Below are 22,653 nucleotides of genomic sequence, written 5' to 3' on the forward strand. Positions count from 1 at the left end.
AATCAGGTAACCAGCCAAGACTCTATGTGATTTATATTGTTTTGAGATTGTATTTAGCTGTTGGGGGGGGGGTGTTAGCATGACAATCAGATAGAGTTTGAGCTGGTAACCTTTGTTTATTAAGCAAAGTTTTTTCCCACTGAAGCAACTATTGTGCTTAAGCGGCTCTATGAAATTGACCCCAGGTCGGGGAGGTACTGCAGTGCACTTGGAAATGACTTGCAGTTTAAGATTCTGTGCACTGTTATCCTATTCTTCCTTCTACTCAGGATGAGTAAAGGCTGCTGACTGAATTGACACCCTTATAGTGGCTTGTGCCAAACAATCTTGAGTCTCAGAAGTAATGAGGCACTGTTTTGTCCTGACAAACATTGACGTCAGTCAGGCCCCAGCATTTAATTACTTCTGGCTTACTCCAAATTGCTGTGAAAATGGGGGATTTCCTGATGCGGTCATTATATCTGTGCAAAAAAACTGCCACGCTGGGTGTCGCGTAATTTTGCCAGATGGATCACAGCTTTTGAACACCTTTGGAGGCCCAAATAAGAAAATCTAAAACACAACCTGTTTTTCTGTTGATTCCTGCAGAGTCATTTCTTCAGCATCTGTAGAATGTTGTCACATGCCTCTGTTAATTTCTTTCAGGGATTTTTGCCAGCTGTGAACAACAGTAGCATTACCACTCGGCCTACTCGCAGAAACAATGCACAATGTACTTACCTCCTGAATCTTTAATTTGCTGACCATTACTTGAAGGGTGGATACAATTTAGCGCACATTAGTTTGGCTTATGAAAGAAATGCAACATTGGTCATCTTCATGTTGTGACATTTGCCCATTGCGGGCGTTTTATCCACTCAGTGCGAGGAGTGCAAAAGAAGGAATCCAGAAGTGTTAAACAATAAAAGTAGAAGAAACTCATGGATGCAGAAGATTAAGAATGGAAGTCTTCTTTATATTGTAAAGAGGACAGTTCATAGAAAAAATCACTTTAGCTGTTTTTATTACCAAATGAGGCTGCATGTGGGTACGAAATTAAAAACTTCTGGTCTTTGGTAGATCTTGAAGAGCTTGTATAGAGGCTGAAAACTGCTAAACCAGTTTTCCAGCCCAAATGCCTGAATATACCCACCACATTTTGCTTTTGAGTGCACTCCATAATAACTTTGGATTCCTACCCCAACCATGTGTTTAAAAGCTCCATGCCCCAACTAACCCTCCTGACCCACACACCCCGGTAATCCACTTAATGCCCACCTGCTTCCACAACATCTATTCACCATAGGGTCGAGAGACTGCAGAGGAGGGGCCGTCTTGGAGGTACAGGGGGACAGTCCCATCTGGACTGAGGCACAGTACAGTCTCCATGACATCAGCAAGGTCATTGGCTACCTGTTTGGCATACCCAGGTAAGTGAGATTCAAATTATGTAGGCATGAACCATGTTACAAATGAGACCTCTAAGTCCTCAAGTAAACTCAAATGGTGTGGTAGGAAACACACTAAAAATATATGATGAGGCTGCATCAGCTAGTCTTGATAGTGTAGAAGTGGTTTGGGCAGAGTCTGATGGAGTCAAGTAGGAAACGTACAAAAATATCCGAAGGAACTGGGACCCATGCTCAGAAGCCTTTCATCAAAATTTGTATATTTTCAGCATACTTGTTTGTCCACATCTCAGATTATTGCATGTAACTAATCAAAAGCCCAACGGCTCAAATCACACTGTCTATTTTTCTTGGGCTGGTTTGAGTCTTATGTGAAATGAGCGACTCTCAATGTAAAATCTGATTTATCTGACATTTACCAATGTTAGTCACTCATGTTAGTAAAATTTGAATAGCTTAAGATGTTGGACTTGGAAGGAACTCTTGGGAAATGCTGTATGCAAATCTGGACACTTGATGTGCATTCACTGTTAGTGTTGTTAAGCTAGGGTTTCAAACGCCCAGTCCAAATTCCCTGCTTGGGCTTCCCATGTTCTCCTGTTGGCCTCTCAGTCAGGCTCAGCAACAGTGGTTTTGACAAAGAAATAACTTACCCATTCGTGCCAAAGTCACCCTATGCTGGTTTGGCAAAAACAAACTGACAAAAAAATAAAATCCGAGGTAATTGGAGCAGTTGATCAAGGATGACAGTGAGGAAATCCTGAATGGCAGCGTCACTAATGATAACCAGCCTGTGGGTAACATATCCACTGTCCTACTGTTGCTTCTATTTCCTATTTGACGTTGGTATCACTGATCACCCCAATAAACTGATACATGAATCATCACTTCAATCCATTTTTTTAGATTTCCCATTGTTCCAAGAGCAACTAAACTATTCAAAACGATGGAGTGAATGACCACATATGCCGTTGTTTGTGGCAACCTCCCAAAAGGTCAACAAAATTGTAGCCCGATTCCTTTCCTTCACGCCCTCTAATCCTGGGATCTCCTGTTGGGCTTAGGGTGGATGGCCTGTTTATTCCTGTCTGTGTCTCTCAAGGGGGCTGGGCAGTCAGATCTTGCCAGGAGGATGCATGTCCACCCTCCTGCTCGAGAAAAACAGGTGTTGCCTACCCTTTATCTACCCATTAATGATCTGTTATGGGTGATCAGGCAATCTGTACATAACTTAAGGAAGTGGAAGTTGTGTTCTGTTTGTTGACACACGGCCATGAGTGTTGTGCAGATGTGGCCAGAGCCTCAGCTACTGAAATGTCCACAGAGAAATAAAACTTGAAGTTTTGATTTGTGAAAAAAGTGTCAACAAGTTTCTTGTGCTTCCATAGTGTCATTTTATTGGATGGAAATGTATGACTGCAATCAATACCATTCATACCATTTCTTTAGGTTTGGTCTGAGGAAATGGGTACACTTGTTAATGTCTTCTGACCCCCGTGTCAGTTTCAGTTTGTACATGTACTTTTTTGTATTTACTATTAAGCTTCAAACCCAAATAAAAATGAAGTCCTTGTCTCCTGAAGTGCTGGTAATTATACCATTACCCTGCCCTGTTTGGGATTAATTGTGGATTTGTCCCTACATGAGAAGGGAACTAGTCTGGCCAGTGCTGCAGTGTCATTTGCATCACGCAAGAGGGGAGTAGTCAGGTGCCAAAGTTATTGCAGGAAATGGGGTCTGTGCCACTTAGTCAGCACTCATGAACTGCTTCCTCCTGATTGGTGAAAACTTCCTCCCTGGACTCCGTCCTTACGCAAGGCCACTGCGTTTGGCGTTGCTCACTAGAGCCGTTGCTGTTCAAATGGCATTTATTTACATAAAGAAAATAGACCATCTCCTTTTCAGTCTCACCATTTATAAGTCAACACTTTGTGGTATTGACTATTATTTATTAAAAGTATTACCACACAGCAATAAGATCTTAGGCAGTAGAAATTTCATGTGATTTTGATATAACTACAGAACATGACATGAATGTTAAACTTGTCTTACATTAAAATGTGAGTGGTATAAGAATATGTTTCTTTATTTGTAAATCAACTTTGACTGGATGGAGAGAGGGTGGTGTATAACCATGGCCTGTGTTGCCATTTAAATAGCATTAATGGAATAATTACTGAGAACTTGAAAATAGACACAGTGGGATGCTTAAAAGTTTTGAATATGAATCAAATGAGTCTTTGGAACAGAAAACAATTTCCCTCCAAATTTGGTAAACTTTCATTGCAAAATCTTTTTTTAAGTGGAATTTTATTTTTTAATTTGTCAATGAAAACTTTCACAAGAAGGGACTAGAGCTTCCTGAAAACAGCTAATGAGAATTCCCTGTTTGCTCATGGGTTCATGGGGGGCATGCTTTCCAGGAAAGTGTTGTGAATGTTTGCTATCCATTTGTCTGTCAGCATCTTCCAGGGGGGCCATTTCAGGCCTTGCAGTTTGGCCAGAGAATTGTGTTGGTGTTTTTCTACTGGCCATTTCAAGCACAGCTGATCAGTTGTTTTGATTGTGACATTCCATGGCTGCAAAAGCTGTGCAGCCTCTGCAAGTCAGGGCTGAGACTTTTCAGGATTTTTTGGATTTCAGGATTTTTCAAACAAGCTGTGTTAAAATATGAAAAATCCTGAGTTAACCAATGGGGTGTTTTCATGTATAAATGCCGATATAGAACACAAGAAATGGGTTATTTTAAGGGGTGTCAACTTTATACCACAGACCCTACACTGCTGTGGCACACTTAAAACCTCTGGTGATTATTTTCTGGATATTTCAGTTTCCTCCAATCTTGCCTGTCAAGTTGTTTGCCTGACTTGATTTCAGGCTCTATTATTGACTTCCAAATGGATCAGCCTGTATTGGACCATTGACTCAGGTTTGCACACAAAAGGAATAGAAGTTAGGCGACCATGTTGGTCAAATCTGTCTTGTCATTTTTTTCTTGAATTCACCAACATTTCATTTAGGGTTGTAAGAGAAATTAAACTTTTGTGAGCCAGCATCCTTGCTCTTGTTGCCCAACACTGAATCAAACAGTCATGCATATAAGGTGCGGGAGACGAAGTTGTTTTTTGCAGGTTTGTTGTTTTACCACGACATGTTTTGTCAACATGGCAATAATCAGGCTTGGGAAAGTGTGGTTCTGGATACTTCACATGCTCTCAAAGCCACAAAACTGTACACACATTCTTCCTGCATTCTTTCGCTCTTCTGAATAATTACACATACGCCTGATGTGGACTGTCTCCTCAACTGAGGTCCATGTATATGGGCATTCTCAAATTAAATTTGTGGACTCTAAAAATAATATAGCCAGAAACATCATTTGCCTGTGGTGAATTGATTTTTAATTTCTGCATACAGACTGTATACGAATTTCTATTAATCACTGTAGTTTTATCTGATGTGACTGCCATATATGCACATCCCCCATTCAAGCAATAGAACAGTCCAATGGTAACTTTTCCTGTGTTTTGATTGGCTAAGAATGGACTAATCTACCTTCTCATAGAGGGGATCTTTCAAAAGGTACTGTGTATTACCTGCAAATACAAGAATTGATCAATGATAAGAAGCCATGCTAAATGTCCATAGATTCTTTTTAAAAATGATATTAATCCCAACTTTGTCTTTCAACACTTCCTTTACATGCCTTTTCTACTGTTTCCATTATTTTTTACTGTATGTGTGATATATATAATTTCTCTTTTCTTATATAACTTGCACTAAGGTTGACCCTTTTGTGTAGGATGATTTCCATTGAAAAAAGCTTGATAATCCACTTTTCTAGATTCTGTTCATGATTGTCACCAGAGGAGAATTTCCAATTGACTCTTTTGTTCACTGATATTCAGAGAGCACAATATCGGTGTTCATTTTGCCGTAGAAAATTATACCTTGGTGTTTTCTGCCTCCAGAACATTTCAAATTTGCTAATAATTGAATGACATGGTAACAACAAGAAGTGGCTGAGTAGCATCTGAGCATAGTCTTGAATCTCAGAGTTTGTCTTTTATTTGATGTAAATTACTTGGACAGTATGTTGCTTTGTGCTTATACATGGGGCCTTGTGGGGTACCGGAACAATGGGAAGTACCCCACAAGGCCAGCTTTTACCTTATGGGGTACCAAACAAGAATTTCATGAAACTGATATTTGGCAATAACTCAAAAAGGGGAAATTTTTGATGGGCAAAAATCCGTCGAAAATTGAAGTGTTTTATATAAGGGATATACGGTCGAAATTTCAACCTAGGAAAGTGAGTTTGGTTAAAATTGGAGTGATTTGAAATAATTTTTTGCGTGTTGTGTGGGAGTTTCGTACACGAGAACAAAGGAAATACCCCATAAGTATAGCTGTGTAAGGATGGGTGCACATGGATGTGGTCAGGAATGTCACTGCAGCAGAAATTACATTTCCTCCACTTTAACAACACACATGACCATACAAAGCTGAGGTGAAGCTGTCCGACCACTGGGCCTGATTGGATAAGTGCTGCCCAATTACGCACAGCCAACCGTGATGATGAGAGGTTTTCCTCCTTCGGGCAAAGAGGAAAAGAGCTTCTTAGGGGTAACTGACATCTCTTATTCCTGGAGATGACATCATGCTATGTGTCCCCAGGGTGTGATGCTTCTTCTGTCCTGAGGGTAGGGTGGTAGAGCCCCACCCCGGCAATTACTTAAGTCATTGCAGTGTGTGGCCAGTTAAGCATCTGACAAGACTGTCTGGAAGAGTTTTTACACCGGTAAACCTCAACAGCATCATCAGAGGGTTACTCATAGGGTTTTATCAGTGTTTGTTCTCTTCCTCTGTCTGTGTGGTGCTTGAGTCTTCAACCAAATGTGATTGCCTTCTGGAAGTTTACTTGAGTACATACGGTTCCTCTTTCTATTGAGGAAGAGTTGATGTGTTGGGTTGTAAGTGTGATCCGCATTTTTCAGAAACTTACAAGTGATTTTTTAACGTTGCAAACTGTTGCAAATTGTTGCTGATGCCATCACGTCTATTAAACAAGCTGGTTAATTCACAAAACTGGTCCCAAGTACTACAAACAGTGACAAAGTAATAGTTTTATCCAAGTTTGTTTGAATAGCTTGTGAGTTGACTTTAGACTGAATGACTTGTTTAAGCTTTGTGGTGGATCTTTTTTGTGATTACGAGGACTTGTGATGGATTTCATTGTGCCATTTATTCTGATGTGACTTTCGGCTGAAGCTTTTAAGAGTTTTACTGTTCCTTTTACATAACTTTTTTTGAAAATGTTTATACATATTGCAGAGAGGAGGTTCGTACCAAAGGCCTGACTGTTGCCGTTGATGCCCGATCTTCACCAAAGTCTGCTGTTGAGATAATTGCAGAGTCACTCCAAGTACTTGAGGTAGGGCAGTTATTGTCATCAGTAAACTAGATGCTGACCTGTTATTCCCTAAGTCCTTTCTTTTTACCAGTCCAGTCACAACTAGTTTGAGGAGTTCACTCGCGAGTATTAGGTTATGGACAATTACTGAGGAATGCCCCTATCACAGTTCATTTGATTTTTGAGACTTGAGTTTAGACTGGATGACTATTGATGGACTTGTGATGGACTTAGGGAAGCTTGAGAGAATTTATGATATATTTAACCACACCATTGCAGCTGTGATAGAATAGTGTGAAAGGCCGTTTGAAAAATCATTAGCAAATTTTAGTAAAGTTTTTGTTGTTTCTGCCTTTTATAATATATACTTTAGAGTAGGGTACAATTATTTCATGAAATACATTTTTCAACTCCTACAGCTCATATGTTTGTGGTATTCCTCTTTGAGATATTTTTTTGTTCTCCTGACAATTTGGCCTCTCTGCTCATCTGCAGGAAAGCTATCCAGGTGCTATCCACCAGACAACAGTTCTAATTGATTCAGACTCTGTCTTGAGTCGCTTCATCACCAGCCACTCAAAGCCAAAAGTGAACTATAAGGTAAGTGCTTGTATTGCTACTGAACAAAAGTCTACGGACGTGCAAACTTGCCTTGGTCATTGCTTGTCATTGAAAAGTATTAGTCTTGACCACTTTGGAATTTCTCCCTTTTTCTGACCTCAGTCATCTGTATGTACATGCATTTCTGCTGTATTTAAACCAGTACTCGAGAGAAGCTATTTGCCAGGGATCAAAAGGTTTTTACTTAAAGACAAATCATCTTCATCTGCCAATTTTTGGATAGGACATAAAATATCTCCTCAATATTCAATTACAGGAGGGGGGAAGGAGGCCTCTCCCCGCCCCACCCCCACCCCCCAAAAAAAGATCAGAATATTTTTCATTTTGGAATAAACAAGATAAAAGTGATTGGGGTAACTTTTTCATTTCTCTTTCTTTCCAAAGCGTATAAAATGCCCCCTCCCAAATTTAACCTCACCCCTCAAAGATGCCATTAAGGTTGCATAAAGAAAATCCTGAATATTTGGGCCCCTCCCCAAAATTGGTTTTGGATCTGCCCTTGTCAGTATACAACTTTGGTGCAATAGCTGCGATTAAGGGTATAAATTTAAACATAGGTTTTGCATACATAGCCAATGGATTAGGATCTCCGTAGTTATGTTGTTAGCCTTCTGACACAAGTCTAGATACAGTGGTGGTCACTGACCAGTCGTTTGAGCTGTTCCTGGCGGATGTTCTCAAGACATGCCGCAGTGAGGGGAAGTCCTTATTAATAGTGTCCTGTACGCTGTCTTGACGCAAGAAAATTACTTGGGACTGACCGTCTCCTGTTTCTGATTTTACAAAGGGTGTGTCCTTGCTGATGTATTGAACAAAAATGTGTTTCGTTTTTGATGCTAATTTATTGTGTTTAATTCTGTAGTTCATATTTAGAGGTCTGCTCTATTCAATTTTGTCATTTTATTTTGTTGGGGGAGGGAGGCAGGGTTTCATCTAGGATTGCAGTATCTTCCGGTCCTTTCCCATTAAAGATTAAAAACTACCTGTCCAGTTAAAATGAGTGTTTTTCGAATGATATCCCTTTGTGCAACCTTGGCCCACATTTCCCTTTATCCCCAATGTTTTCAAAGGGAATAGAATGATTTGTCACCAGTCTTAAAGATTGATGTAAAAAAAGGGGGATTTGTGAATTCTTATGTAATTAATTGAAAGAAAAATCATTAAAAAGTGTAAATGATAATGATTTTAATTTTTATCTGATGAGTAATAATTCATTGTTATTTAAAAAGAGGAGCTATTTTCTTGATTGCAGTGTGAAGTTGTTCATTCAGTTGACAAGCTTCATCAGTATGTTGCAGCCAGTCTCCTAACCAAGAGATTCAGCGGCAGTTTTCCATACGACCATGACAGCTGGGTCAGGTTCAGAATGGTAAGTAAATCTCTCAAAGTTTTTAAGTACTAGTTGCAGCTTTAGAAAAGGCTGAAATTGTATAAAGCAACTGGGTGGACTTAGAGCTTACAGGCCACTCAAAAAAAAATTGTGGAACTGAATATACTGAAAGACAAAACTAAGCCCAAAACCTAAACAAACAAAACAAAATTTCATTTAAAGATTCAGTGAATCTTTCAAAAATTTTCCTGAAGTTCAAAACTTTTGAAAAACTAATTTCTTTCCTGGAACCTCTTCCTCCCATCCCTCCAGAAGAAATGAACAAAACTATGACAGAGAACAGCTTCTTTTAAAGGAACCTTAATCGTTCCCCCCCATAAAAAAAACAGCTCTAGTTTTCCTTTTCCGTGTCAGTTTTACTTACCTCAATTTTGCCTTGGAGAGCATATATGCTGAACCTCTGTGTTTGTTTGTGTTTTAGGGGGTTTTTGCTGATATTGAGAAACCTGTTTGGGGGAGAATTAATAGCCAAAACTACACAGTTATTTGTGTGGCCGTGTTCCGTGTCTGTTTGTTTTTGAGGAGGAATTCTTTCAGGTATTGGAAAGTCCTCCAGAGGTGGTTTTGAGACTGAGTTGATCTGACCTGAAGTATATTTTTAGTGCCAAGTTTCAGCAGTCCACTATCCATTCAATCCCCAAGTGCCTAACTACAGACAATCCGTCTGCTGTGTGGTATTGTGAAACTGCAGTTGAATCCAACAAGGCTCTAGCTTGAGCTACAATCCTGGACAAAACTCTTTGGAACATGCCTCTCCCCTCGCCCCCTGTCAATGTTGTTTTGCATTGGGTAAGCTGGGCCGAATCTTGGTTCAATAAATGACCGCAACATAGAATGGGGGAGAGGGGGGATCTTTTCACCGTGCTTCCCACAAGGTGTTCCAACTATTTTGTCCAGGATTGTAGCTTGGCCAGTTGATGTCAATTTTTTTTTTCTCTCTTGTTGGTGAAAGTTGTCAATCCACTTTTGTGTTTGTAAAAATGTCATTGTTTTTTAGTTATTTTGTAGAATGGTGCCATTTAGATGCCAAGGCCTGTCAGAATTATGTAATAGATTCAGCTCTGCATATTTTCTCTTTGCATGAACTTTTATCAGTTTAACAAACTGATTTAGTGTTTGCAATTCGTAAACTTTCCATCAACTTTTGGGATGACAAGTAGTTAGATGCAGCTTATAATGTAATTGGTCAATGCCTGAAACTTTGGTTTGTGTGTTTGGAATCCTTTGAACTCCATCCTGATGAGGTCATGCTAAATCTGGTTCCCTGAACCCCCATGGGTCATCATTTGTTTACAACAGTACTAATTACAGGGGTTACTAGACATCAAGCTTGAGTTGTTGATAAACTTTACCCCACCAATTCAGCCCCTGGCAGTCAAAACAAGGTGAAAAATATCCCCTACAGTGGGTTCCTGTGGTTAGTGTGGGGATGCTAAGAATGTCAGGACCTGCCCCCCTAGTGTCGCAGAGAGAGGCAAGGTGTTGGTGGTTTGTGGGACCATAGAGCTACGGTGGGACAGTGGATACCTTCCTTGATGGACAGCTTAAAAAGTCTCCAGGATCAAGTTATTACATCAGGGAGAAATGCCCTGCTTGAGTTTCCCTCTGGTATGCAGTGTTGCTGTTTGATTGTGGAAAAGTTTTAAATACCGTCTACACAGACAGCTATGACTTGACCATGGTTCCTGGCTCTATGGTTTGGATTAACAGGTGTCAGCCTTGGGCCTTGGCCGCATTGTCTGGGCTTTCATTGTTTCAACTCTCTGAACATTATTTTCTCAGTAGAGCAGACTTGTGGAATTTGTCCATGACTGGGGACTTTCGGTATGCAGTGGTTGGTAGTCTTCGCTCTTTGTTGTAGTTTAGTTTAGGCCAGGCAGGGTAGAGGAGAGGGTCTCCATCAGCAGGAAACACTGCATTGGGCCATGCAAGGACAAAGCAATGAAAGATTATGACAAAGATTATTAACTTCAGGATCAAGTCTTATGCAACAGGAGTCCACAGGGAAGATATTTCGGTGGGAAAGGCCGTGGTGTGTCCGAGAGAAATTTGCTCTTGCACTGGAAAATTGAACATGTTCCATTGCTTTCTCTTCACAAGTTGTGTCAAGTTTGAAGTATTTGATATCTTTAAGCCATGAAGAGATTTCAGCTATCACTTTTCCAGAAGGTTAGTATCATAATAGTTTAACATGTTTCAACTTTTAAAACGGACTTTGTTAATTTGGTTTTTTGTCGCTAATTGTGTTGATGTGTTGTGTTATCCATTCCAGTCTGTGACCTGGTGACTCTCAGAACTGTTGAGATTTTAGATTCACTGTTGTCCTTAGATTCAGCATTTAATTTTTGTTGGGGATAGAGAATGTGCTCATCAAACCTGTTCACTTTCGTCTGTTGGTAAACTTTAAGCAAAAAGTTTGCCAGACTCTACAGTATGACTCATATGCTGTTTACAGTCCTAAAATTAGGGACCTACACAGTTTTCAAATCACACACCTCTGAATCCCTCTTGAGGTGAAAGGTGATAAAAATGGTGGCTCCTTGTGAAAGGGTTTATTGCTGAGACACTTTCAGTCAATAGGGATAATAATAGTTTCTTGTTATTGTCCTTTCGATGTCTGTTTTTTTGCGCATGGAAGCAGGAGGATGTGGGGTTAATTCCCAGACCTATTTTTTTTCTGAGTGACAATCACCCATCTGGTGACAATCACCCTGCAGACAAATTATGAAAGAAAGGATTTCTGGGGAGGCTAAATTAAAACCAGTCTCAACAACCTGCCTTGCACTTGGCTGGTTGTTTGAGTTTCGTTGTGAGGGGGGGTTCTGATGAATAGAGGTTGGGGAAATAAGAGAAGGTTGTCCAGGGGTGTTGATGAGTGAATAAGAGAAGGTTGTCCAGGGGTGTTGATGAGCTTAGTCTGGTTATCCTGGGCAGCATACCCCAGAGGCAGTGACTAGACTGAAAAAAGGAAAAGACCCATCAAATCATTTGTGGTGAAGATGTCAAAGAAGCTGTGACTGAAAACAAAGCAATCATAGGTTCTAAATTGAACTGCATATGTACATGTAGCTTGCCATCCCAACGATTGAATTTTTTTTACGATGGTGTGATCTTTGCAGCCTACTGGATCCCCCATCTGTGTATATCCAAATGAAAACTTATCCATAGAACATAAGAAGGAGCAGGATTGTTGGGTTCGGTTTGTTTATTTCAGAATTTAGAATTTTGAAATGGCCCAGATTGAGAATCATGCTACATTAAATCAGAAATGTCCATTTCAGAATGAACCTACCATCTGAATCACAATATCCTATCTTTCTGCAACCTTTATATCTTATTGTTTGTACTGTTGTGGTTACTGCACAGATGCACAAATGAAGCGAAACACATCATCAGACAAGTTGACAAGTTCCTTGCTCTTGGGGAAAAGTAAAAAATAATTAAACAGACATACACACACTACAGTGATTGTCCAGTCAAGAAAACAGAATTTAATTTCAACTTTTCCTGTTCAATTTCTTCTCCCCAGAAACTGGAGCCCTTTATCTCTGGATGCCAGAGTGCTGCCAAGTTCCTCCTTGCCTCCATGGAAGACTTTACCATGACCGGTACCCCTCAGAGTGCTGTTGAGATCAGCGAAGCCATAGAGACAGTCCGACATAAACACCAGGATGTATACCAGGACGCTCGGCTGGCGGGATTACACAGGGAGGGGGACGGGATACTTGCAACTCTCCAGAACCAAGAGGGACCCTTGGCTCTGACGGAGGACTTCCAGTAAGTTTGGCTAATTTCCTCCCCCTCCCATTTTCCTCTGGGCAATATTAAGTACAACCCCCTCCCACTCTCAGATGCTGTCCATGCCCCTAATTTTTCCCTGTGACAAATGATTAACGAGAACTTGCATTTTGCTTAGTCTATCTCCCAAACATAAAAAGAGAGTTTTTTCCAAAGACCGTTACGCCTGTCAAGTGACTTTTGTTGTCTGATTAGTCTAAATATAATGTAGTAGATAATACTGCTACCTGTGATTTTCACTTTCCTTTTTTAAAAGGAATAATGTGGTCAGAAAGGGAATGGAGTTGCCCTTCAGCTGACATTTGTTGTTCAGGTTAAAAGGTTAGAGGGCCTGTCATTTCGGTCCTAGCAGAATTTTTCTCGAGGGCAAATTACGTATTTCTTGGATTTGACAAAAAGCAACATCCAACATACTTACTTATCAAACTTATTAACCAGTAAAATTTCTCATACATTTTAGACATTTTTATATGTTATAAAAGACACTTTTTTTGGTGTCTTAAAAGAAGATTCAGTTTTTCTCCATAATGATTGAGGCTTGAGATGTTTGTGCTTGATTTTAAAGTATGAACTACCTGTGTACTTTAGAGGAGATGACCTTGCTGTTTTCATGTTAACCTTGCAGAAGGTTCCTCATTCACTTCTCTCTCCAATTCATCATCCTGACATCATAAGCCGACAAATCACCAGCTTGGATTTATGTCCAAAATCACAGTAATCCCACGTCTAGTAAACCTGCCCCATTAAAATACATGTACGTCTACCTGGTGCATTAATTAAATTTAGCCATGTATTGTTCAGTCCAGGCTCAACTCAGCATCTGCAGTAATCCAGGATGATCCGGGAGGAGGGGAGGACTTATCGTTAAAATCCTAGAGGCGGGACAACTTTGAATAAGCACATGTTCCTTTGCTCACACTTGCTTCACTAATACCTGAATTTATTTTTCTTTGACGAAAAGAATTGATTGGTGTTCTATCGGACCAATTCATGATGTGGAAGGGATGATGTAAGGAAGTCAACATTACAAGAAAAAGGAAATTGATATGTTCTCTTGTCCACAATAACAAACAATTGTTCATACTTGCACTTTCACATGCCTGCGTAAAAGGAGTATTAGAAACAGGGTTGAGTTTAAATTACATTCGTTCAAGGTTGAGGAGTTTTCAGACAATGTCTGTATCTATTTTTTATCTGCCTAAAGTCCTTGCTGCTTTAGTGTCAATAAATCTTACTTGAGGCATCCCTGGATATAAGATGCTTAAACAAGGGCAGGGCCTGGGGCCAGTATTGGCTTGTGTTTATAGGATTATGAAATTCTAGCTGGTACTGAACTGTACATCCTCTTTTGGATGAAGGAGCTTTATTTGGCTGTGCTTTATGCCATGTTGTCATGCTTACCTTAACTACCATGGTTACGGCTCTTTCTTGTATCCATAAGCTCTAAAGATCTAAGACACAACACAAAACTTGCACTCGCTGTGAATCAGTGACATCGTGGGGTTATTATGGTAACCTGTGTCACTGCTCTAAGACATCTCTACTATATGAAGCAACCTTTAAAAAAATATATATAACTTCCTTATCTCCACCCTTTTCATGAATCCCTTGAACAGTAAACACCTTCAATGACACACACTGCCTGTTTCTGGTAGTGTTTGCACATAAAAGAGGTTCAAATTTAGTTGTAATCACACTTGCTATACTTAAAATACCAGCTACCACAATCCTGGCCAAATCTTGTTGGGCTCCTGAACCCCTAGGCCCCCTCTCAATGTTGGGTCTCACTGCACAGTCTGTGCTCCAGTGCGAGATGACAACATTGACCGGAGGAGTGGGGGACCCGGAAAGGGTATGGCTATTGACATGTGTCCCAACAATTTTCTCCAGAATTGTAGGTGCTGATAGGGGCTGAAATTGATATTTGGATAGGCTCATTGTGTACATCCTGTGCAAGAATGTGTGCCCATACTTTTGAATGTTTCATTGTGGAAATATTTTAGTTGAAAAGAAATGTTCAAATGAGGCTGAGCAGGAAATGGTCCCTAGATACTAAAGTCTTTTCAGCCCCCACTACTACTCTTGCTATATACTATACAGTGAAAACAAGGACATTTGAGAGCTCCTGCTTTCAACTGTTCCAGTGACTAATGCATGAGTAATACTATATTCAAAACTAGCCAAACACAAGAGCGGAAGTGCACTCAGAAATTCTTCTTAAAATAAACCACCACAGGTGTCTTTAAGTTGTGTTAATTTGTCATAACTGTTGTGTGTTTAAGAGATGCTACTCTATTTTTGTGTAATGTTTAAGACGTATAAGCTAGGGTGTGTGTGCCTCAATAATATTAGCATAGTGGATTTCACAGCCTCAGTGGTACCTCATAGCTCGAGTTATACCTCACAGTTAGTGCCATCTCACTGGTAGTAGTACCATATGGCACAGTGTTGATGTATTCTGTCACACCTCATAGTACATTCTATGTAATGTACTGCGTTACGAGTTCTGCATGGTGCAGTGCCTCAATGCTATTTGTACACGTGCCACACCAGTTTGAGCCTCAGGCTTAAGGAGCAGAGTTGATGTACATGTACAGCGTCATACTGTAATCTTCTCTTTATCTAAGTGCTCCCCTGTTTATTTGTGTGCGTGAATGTTTGAACCTCAAGGATGATACCTCACTACAAGTTGTACAACCACATCATAGTCCATGCCTCATATCCTTGCCTGCTGTCAGTGTGCATTACTGTTCATGTATTGATTGACTGGTGTAAATTTGCCTTTTCTTGAAACACTAATGATCTACTAATCCTTTTTCTATCTGTCTCATTGTGGTTTGTTTTCTTCAGGGATGCCATGATATGTGTTAGCACCCTCTTTGATCAGGTACACCAGGCCTGCACTCAGCTCGACGAGCTGGCAGACCGCCGGCTTAGCCTGCTGAACCAGAGACTACAGCTGGCTGTGTTTGAAGAGCAAACAGCAGATGTAAGTGCACGAAAATGAGCTCCTTTTGACCCCTCCTAAGGCTTTTTACTCTCCCATCTGCATTTGCGTATTAACAAAATGGCGTTTCCGAAATAACTTTCATTTTGTCCGAAGATGCTCAGGCCCCCTGTCTAAAACCTTTGTCACTGGACTGCTACTAACACAGTGCACATTTATATAGAAAGATCAACCCTACCCAGTCAGTATTCAGCTACAATATTCTATAGATTGGAAAAACTATTGAATAAAGTAATCTCTTGTTAAGTTGGCTGGCCAGGGATGTAAATACATTCCATTCTTACTGTCTAGGGGCTTTCAGAGGTTTTGAGCTGAATTAAGGGTGCAAACAGTACATTCTTATTTCCTCACACTCATTTATTTGAAAATATCCCACCAAAGGTCAAGTCACTGAAGTCAACATTTGTAGCCCTTATTTCCATAGCACTTGCTGGAGCCAGGCATGCAACTTTTCCTCGGATCAGCTGATTTCCTTCTTTTTCACTTCACACTGGTCCCATTAGGAATTGAAAAACACTGTACAAAATGTTGGAAATATTGGAGTTTCCTCGTTTTTTGTTTTGTCAAAGTTGCATGCCTGTGAAGCTGTAAAGTTCAAAGCAGTGATATCTCTGCTGAGGGCACATGACAAGCTGTCTGAAAAGTTACTGTTTTCACATACAGATCTCTCACTTAAAACCGAACTTTTGCTGCCTTATACATTTGTTACAGTCCCCATTCTGTGGTTTTTGACCTTTCAGAAGTCATTCCACCTAGCATTATATGTACTAGCTTGGCAAACACGGCATTATAAAGGTGTAGCTGCTAAATCCCAGGCAAATTACAGCAATAAAATTGGAAAGGTAACAAATGTAAAGTACACAGCAGAAGCGACAAAGGTATGCCCACAAAGGCACAAACACAAGTGTGTCACTCTGGTTGTGTGAATTGCGTTTCTGAAGTTAAAACAACACAAAAATATTTTTGAACTGACCGACTGGGTGTGAGTTTATCACAGTATGGTTTGATCAAATATTGATTCAGTTTAATAGAGTGGTGATAGTGTCAATTTTTATTAAGCCTCTGCATACACAACCTTTGTGTCAAAAGTGTTGACTTTTCTAAGACAGTTTTGAAGATAACTGCTCTCACCACTGGGACTATAGTCATGCATTTTCATGTTCCTGTGGGACTGTCTGTACCTGAAATCTGAAAAACAAGTGATATTTTAGTTTTTGCAGCTGCAAGTTGGTTCCAGTTATATGGAGGGTTGGAGAGTTGCAGTCCGGGATATTCGGTGTCTTTTTTCTCCGTAAATAGAGATTTGATTGACTGAGAAGCAATGAGTTACGCAAAATCGTACACTGCTTAATGCATGCTCTTCAGATGTGTTTTTCTCTTAGAACTCTTTTTCATTTGGCCATGAAAATACAGTTGTTGATCACAGAAGGGGACAAAAATTAGACAAGAGAAATTTAACAATTTGTGTTACTTTAAAGAGCAACCCCAACGGCGGTGAAAAAATGGGGAATACAGTTTAATATACTCACATGGTATCTAAGTAATAAGTTATATATGTAAAGTGGTACTGTGACTTCTGAGTAAATAGTAATAGTGCTATAAAAATATGGACCAATTCTGCAGGTTTTTCTAACACTGTTCATGTTTGTACCCTTGGTGGCGCCACGCAGAAATGCTTTTTCAATGACACACCACTGTGGAAATGAAAAATGTCACGACCTTGCAGGATCTGGCTTCGTGGGTATGTTTTTGTACAAAAGGCCTGCTCGCCTGAGCTGCATAGCCTAGCCTGACACTTTTTTCGGAATAAAATAACAACATAAAAACATTCAAAACATCTATCCTTCTTTCTGAACTTACCGAGCCGTATTTATCAAACGATATTGGTCTTCTTCACCACCTCGTTTACCAGCGGAGGCCCCATCATCAGCTTGATCAGGATCCCATTGGCGCTTTGGTGGCAAGATGGGTGGTAAAGCTCTGCACCTCGGACTTCATACTCTTCGTCGTCCTTGGGTTCTTCTTGATGTTGTCCAAAGTAGAACAGCTGTCTGACGAGTTCATCACTTCTTCATCAATACTATGCTTCTCCCAAGAGTTGTTGCTTTTGGGTCTTTCGCCTTCAGCCACATTTTTGGGAGAATATCTCGGGCCTTCCAGCTACTATAGCACGAGCTTGGGACAGCGTAACTGCGTTACTACACTACGTGTAATTATGTGCATTGACGTGAGCGCGCCGGCTCAGCGCGTACATGCATAAGCCAGAGAACCATTTCCACAGCGCTATGTGGACAAAAGCCTGGAAAAGCCATATTCATAAGATGTAAGTGAAGTGATGAAGACGCGCTCCTTTCACGAAAGCTAGCCATGGCGTACAGCAGAAACAGGTCTCAAAAGAAATTTTTTTTTAACCGAAAATATAGCTGAATCCAGGTTTATGTGGCATATATGTAGATATCTATAATGGGATCCAAGTAAACATACTACAGCCAGATTTCTCATTTTCTTCCACCATTGGGGTTGCTGTTTAATCTCCAGATATTGCTTTTCCAATGGCTGTAAGCAGTTATCATCATGAGCAGATTAACAATTGGATGTATCCATTGGTAAACGGGCACATGCACGTACAAGTCTAGTTAACTGTTACTAAAGCTACATGGAACAGTAAACAGAAATCTGTTCCAGCAGTGTTGACAGCTTTTTTGCCTTTAGCACAACATTCATTATAAATTTATATACTTTCCTTGACTTGTTTGGACAAATTTTTTTTTTTGGTTTGCATTGCCAGGTTACGGAATGGATGAGCAAAGAGGGAGACTTCCACCTGGGTCAGATGAAGGAGGAGAAGGCTGAATCCTTGGGAAGCATCCATTCCATCCAGAAGGACTTTGAAAAGTTCTACTTTACTGCCATGGTGAGTCAGGATACTAGACTCCAAGAATCAAAAGTTTCAAGTCATGTTCTTCCATGATTTCATATCCATTTTATCCTTGTCATCTGTTGTTTTAAACCAATTTTTTTTGCTTAACAGTGATGACATTTGCTGACCTTTTAAATTTCTCCCGCTGGGTTTAAAATCGACTGCCTGATGAACAGTCATTTATTCTCCAGGTTGTTGCTTATTAGGTGTCTGTGTACATAGTGAGCTTTCTGTAGCTAGAGGGAAAGCTCCATTACTAGTGGAAAAGCTCTAATGGAGTTGAGTTCAGCAGCCATTAGGAATAAGATGTGTCTGTTGCCAAGGAAATTTGTAGGAAATTGTCCAGGAGTATGTGGCTTCGTGCTGCAAGCAGGATTGCTGGGAAATGTTGATTTAAAAAATTAGAGCTACTTTTGGGAATGTGAAACTGGCTGTCAAGGAGTTACAAGGGCTGAAATCTTGACAGATGTCTTTTTTTTTTTTGGCCAACAAGTTTTTCCATACTGAAGCTTCCATAGGGAAATGTGGCCGCTTCAGTGTGGACTAATATGGACAAAGAAAAGAAAAGCCTGGAAAAAAGGTAAAGAGAAGGCTGTGATTGACACTGGATGACACTTTCAGATTGAGGTGCTCATGGAAGAAAAAAAATCTGAGCTGAAAAATCAACATAATTTTGGGGTAAAAAAATCAAATATATATTGTGTGCTTGGTAATCATCAAGGGACCCTGAAATTTGCGAGTCACTACCATGATTTGTCAAGTCACTCTTTCCTCAAAGCCTTTGCACCATGGCAACAGGGGGATGAACTGGGTATTTCCAAGGGTTCTGTTTTTGTTTTGTTTGGTTATGTTTTCCATGGGTAGACTTTTTATAAACAGAGATACAGTAAGCAAATGAGGCGCTTCAATAAAGTAGCAAGAAGTGTGTTTGTTTTCTTGGATGATCCTCCTAAGAGATAACCAAGATACTGGGCAAGGCTCTTGGAACTGAATAGAGAAGTGAGAATGGCCCTGTTGAAGTTTAAAGTTGATTGTGTCACTATGCCAAAGAGCACATCCGCACCTAATTGATAAGTTGTACTGATGAAGATCTTAAAAACACTGTTCATCCAGGCGTCTCCTGATTAGCAATAGTTGTAAGTCCTGCTGTTCCAAGATTTTAGGTTTTTCATGTCAAATGCAGTCGTATCTGCGTTCGCAGAGAAATGTGTCAACAGGCAATAACAGTTCTTGTCAACTGAATGTGGGAGTACTTAGTTGTACGCATTTGAAATATTGGTCTTTAGTTTTGATGAGATTTGCATTGTATGCATTTGTCCGATCAACAGAAACATATCGGGAGGGGGGAGGACCTTCTTGAAGATGCCCAGGGCTTGGCTGAGGCTTGTGAGATGGAGCAAGCCGGCATCCGGGAGATTGCCCGCACTCTACGACACCAGCTTAAGCTGTTCACTGACCGGCTGGAGGACAAGAGGAGGTACATTGAGGATGCGGCAAGACTCTACACCATGCTGGATAAGGTAAATAGGGGAAGTGTGTGTAGGAGCCACCGCAAAGAGCTTTGCCTGCCGTTTCCTTATTTGTTTACAAAGGACACCCTCTTGGGTTTGTTCTCACCAGCTAGGGTGTAGTTTTCCCTACCAGCTTGTACCAGTGGCATAGTGGTGAGATGGCATTGAGTTTGGACACCCCATGTTCGAGGTTGAATTCAACTTCTGTTATGCTAATTAAGTAGGTTTTCTTGTCTTTGATTTTCTTAGCTCTTTAGGATTTTATTGACCGGTGTTTTCTCCAACATAAGCAAACTTTTTTGGGTCAGAAACTTGAGCTAGTTGACTAAGCATCAGGAGGTGATGACAAAAAATCTCTATCCTTCCTTTTCAATCATGGATTGTTACTCAGAGCACCACATCACCTCACGTCTTGTACTCATTTCCTCTGTAACCTAGGTGGCACTGAAAGCATCTTCTCCATCCACACTGCACATGTTTGTCCTACCTGAGGTGTTAATTTCTCATCTAACGCCATGGTAATTAGTTCGAATTACTGAGGAAATGTTCCACAGTTGCTAGTGATTGTGGAGTTACACCTTGTCTGCTGGCTAGACTACCAAGGATCCAAATTTCTAATGTCAGGTAATCCAGTGACACCAAAGGTGTTGGCAAATGGTTATCCTCTCTGTAAGTTCATTAAAATTGTCAGTTCCTCCCCTGGCTCTAACCTAATTTCACAGATCTCACTTTGTTTGAGATTAGCTTTAACGGTGTCAATAATTATGGTAATTGGCCAACACCCAAGGCGACATAAGGATTACCTCGCTGTGAAATTTGTAAATGGTACTATCATCCCTTGCTCTAATTTCATGGAGTGGTTCACAAGAAAGTGCTCATGGTTTCATTCAGCAGTGACAAAAGTTCAAGGAGAACTTGACAAATTCTGACACTTTGAGGGTATTCATTGCCAGGAGAAGAATTTTAAACGCAAGGGCCTCTGGCAGACCTCATTGAGGGAAACATCAGGGCTCCTCCCATTTGTTCTCGAGTGAAAAACTGGACGTGATCAATGGATCTGTGCTAGGGTCCATTACACTGCATCATCAGTTGATCACAAAGCCATTGGTTGGTTGCTGTTTTCTCTGACCTTTGATTCTTGAGGATTTTTGAAGGATATTACAATCTGAGAATGGTACCCTCTGTGGTATACATTTCTGCATGATCAACCAATCAGATTTTGATCACTCTTCTATAATTTATTCCCAACTTCAACATTATCCACCACTTGCCTCATTAGATCCTTCAGTAGATTTGTTGGAGTTTTGGAGTGATCTGATCTGCTGTTTTTGAAGTTGGAAATGTTGCGGTCTTGACTTTTAGTATGGTCCCTGGTTATGCAGCTCGTTGACTCTTGAGTGTCCCCAGAACAAAGACTGACAGATTGGGGGACCACCATCACAGAGGTGGAAAATTCTGTCGATGGAACACTGCTGTTGCATTTCAGAGGCAGCTGGTTCATAGCTCACTGTTGTTGGTTCCAGCCTTTTGCAGTAAGGGACAAATTGACAGTTGACACTTAAAACAACTTAACAAAAGAAGTTTGTGTGATTGGAGACTACTTGTAAGGACATTCAAATGTCTGAATCATAATGAGTGTGTGTTTTACCCTTTCACTGCACCCTATGAAATTTTCCCAACTATCCATGGCATGGAATTGGCAAGAATTTAGTGCTTGTGGAGTCTAAGCGCTATGTCATTAGTATCTCGTTGGGATGCAGAGTCGGTGATTAGACACCTTGTTGTCGCCCTTACTACCTCAGAGACAGAGGGTTAATTGCATTGCATTCCTAACTGGAAATGCTTGAGAAATAGTCCTGCTAGACTGTGGAACAAGAGATGATGTGTTTTTACTAAGAGATGACAGTCTGTTGGGACGCCACACTGTGCATGGCTGATTGCTCACATGCAATAATGTTCACCTCTATTGATATGGTTGCCCCACCAAAATCCCTCTTTGTTTCGTGGAGGCTGGGTGCAGGTACTTATGTATGGAGTGGATAAGAAAGGTGGAATCACTGCACTGCATGCGTGGAGTGGAGGAGAAAGGTGGAATCACTGCACTGCATGCGTGGAGTGGATGAGAAAGGTGGAATCACTGAGCTGCATGCGTGGAGTGGATGAGAAAGGTGGAATCACTGAGCTGCATGCGTGGAGTGGATAAGAAGGTGGAATCACTGAGCTGCATGCGTGGAGTGGATAAGAAAGGTGGAATCACTGAGCTGCATGCGTGGAGTGGATGAGAAAGGTGGAATCACTGAGCTGCATGCGTGGAGTGGATGAGAAAGGTGGAATCACTGAGCTGCATGCGTGGAGTGGATAAGAAAGGTGGAATCACTGAGCTGCATGCGTGGAGTGGATGAGAAAGGTGGAATCACTGAGCTGCATGCGTGGAGTGGATGAGAAAGGTGGAATCACTGAGCTGCATGCGTGGAGTGGATAAGAAAGGTGGAATCACTGAGCTGCATGCGTGGAGTGGATGAGAAAGGTGGAATCACCGCACTGCATGACAACTGCTGAAATGATATTCTTGGAATGTTACCCTGCCCTCACATGTGTATGATGA

The 22,653-nt window shown here is 40.7% G+C and overlaps 1 protein-coding gene across 5 annotated transcripts in view; it reads left to right on the forward strand.

Moving 5' to 3' along the window:
- Positions 1-22,653, forward strand: part of LOC110980033 (puratrophin-1-like) — an 89,849-nt gene that overhangs the window by 44,187 nt on the left and 23,009 nt on the right. For all 5 annotated transcript variants that reach the window (XM_022236309.2, XM_022236307.2, XM_022236310.2 and 2 more), the window contains 8 exons: positions 1,286-1,409; positions 6,723-6,822; positions 7,297-7,401; positions 8,675-8,791; positions 12,342-12,589; positions 15,461-15,599; positions 18,406-18,531; positions 19,866-20,057. In XM_022236309.2, coding sequence (XP_022092001.2) covers positions 1,286-1,409; positions 6,723-6,822; positions 7,297-7,401; positions 8,675-8,791; positions 12,342-12,589; positions 15,461-15,599; positions 18,406-18,531; positions 19,866-20,057 — 1,151 coding nt within the window. The remainder of the gene's footprint in view (positions 1-1,285; positions 1,410-6,722; positions 6,823-7,296; positions 7,402-8,674; positions 8,792-12,341; positions 12,590-15,460; positions 15,600-18,405; positions 18,532-19,865; positions 20,058-22,653) is intronic.

This window comes from Acanthaster planci, linkage group LG06, assembly GCF_054643075.1.
Source record: "Acanthaster planci isolate LZ-2023a linkage group LG06, COTS_SCS, whole genome shotgun sequence".
Classification (NCBI taxonomy): Eukaryota; Metazoa; Echinodermata; class Asteroidea; order Valvatida; family Acanthasteridae; genus Acanthaster; species Acanthaster planci.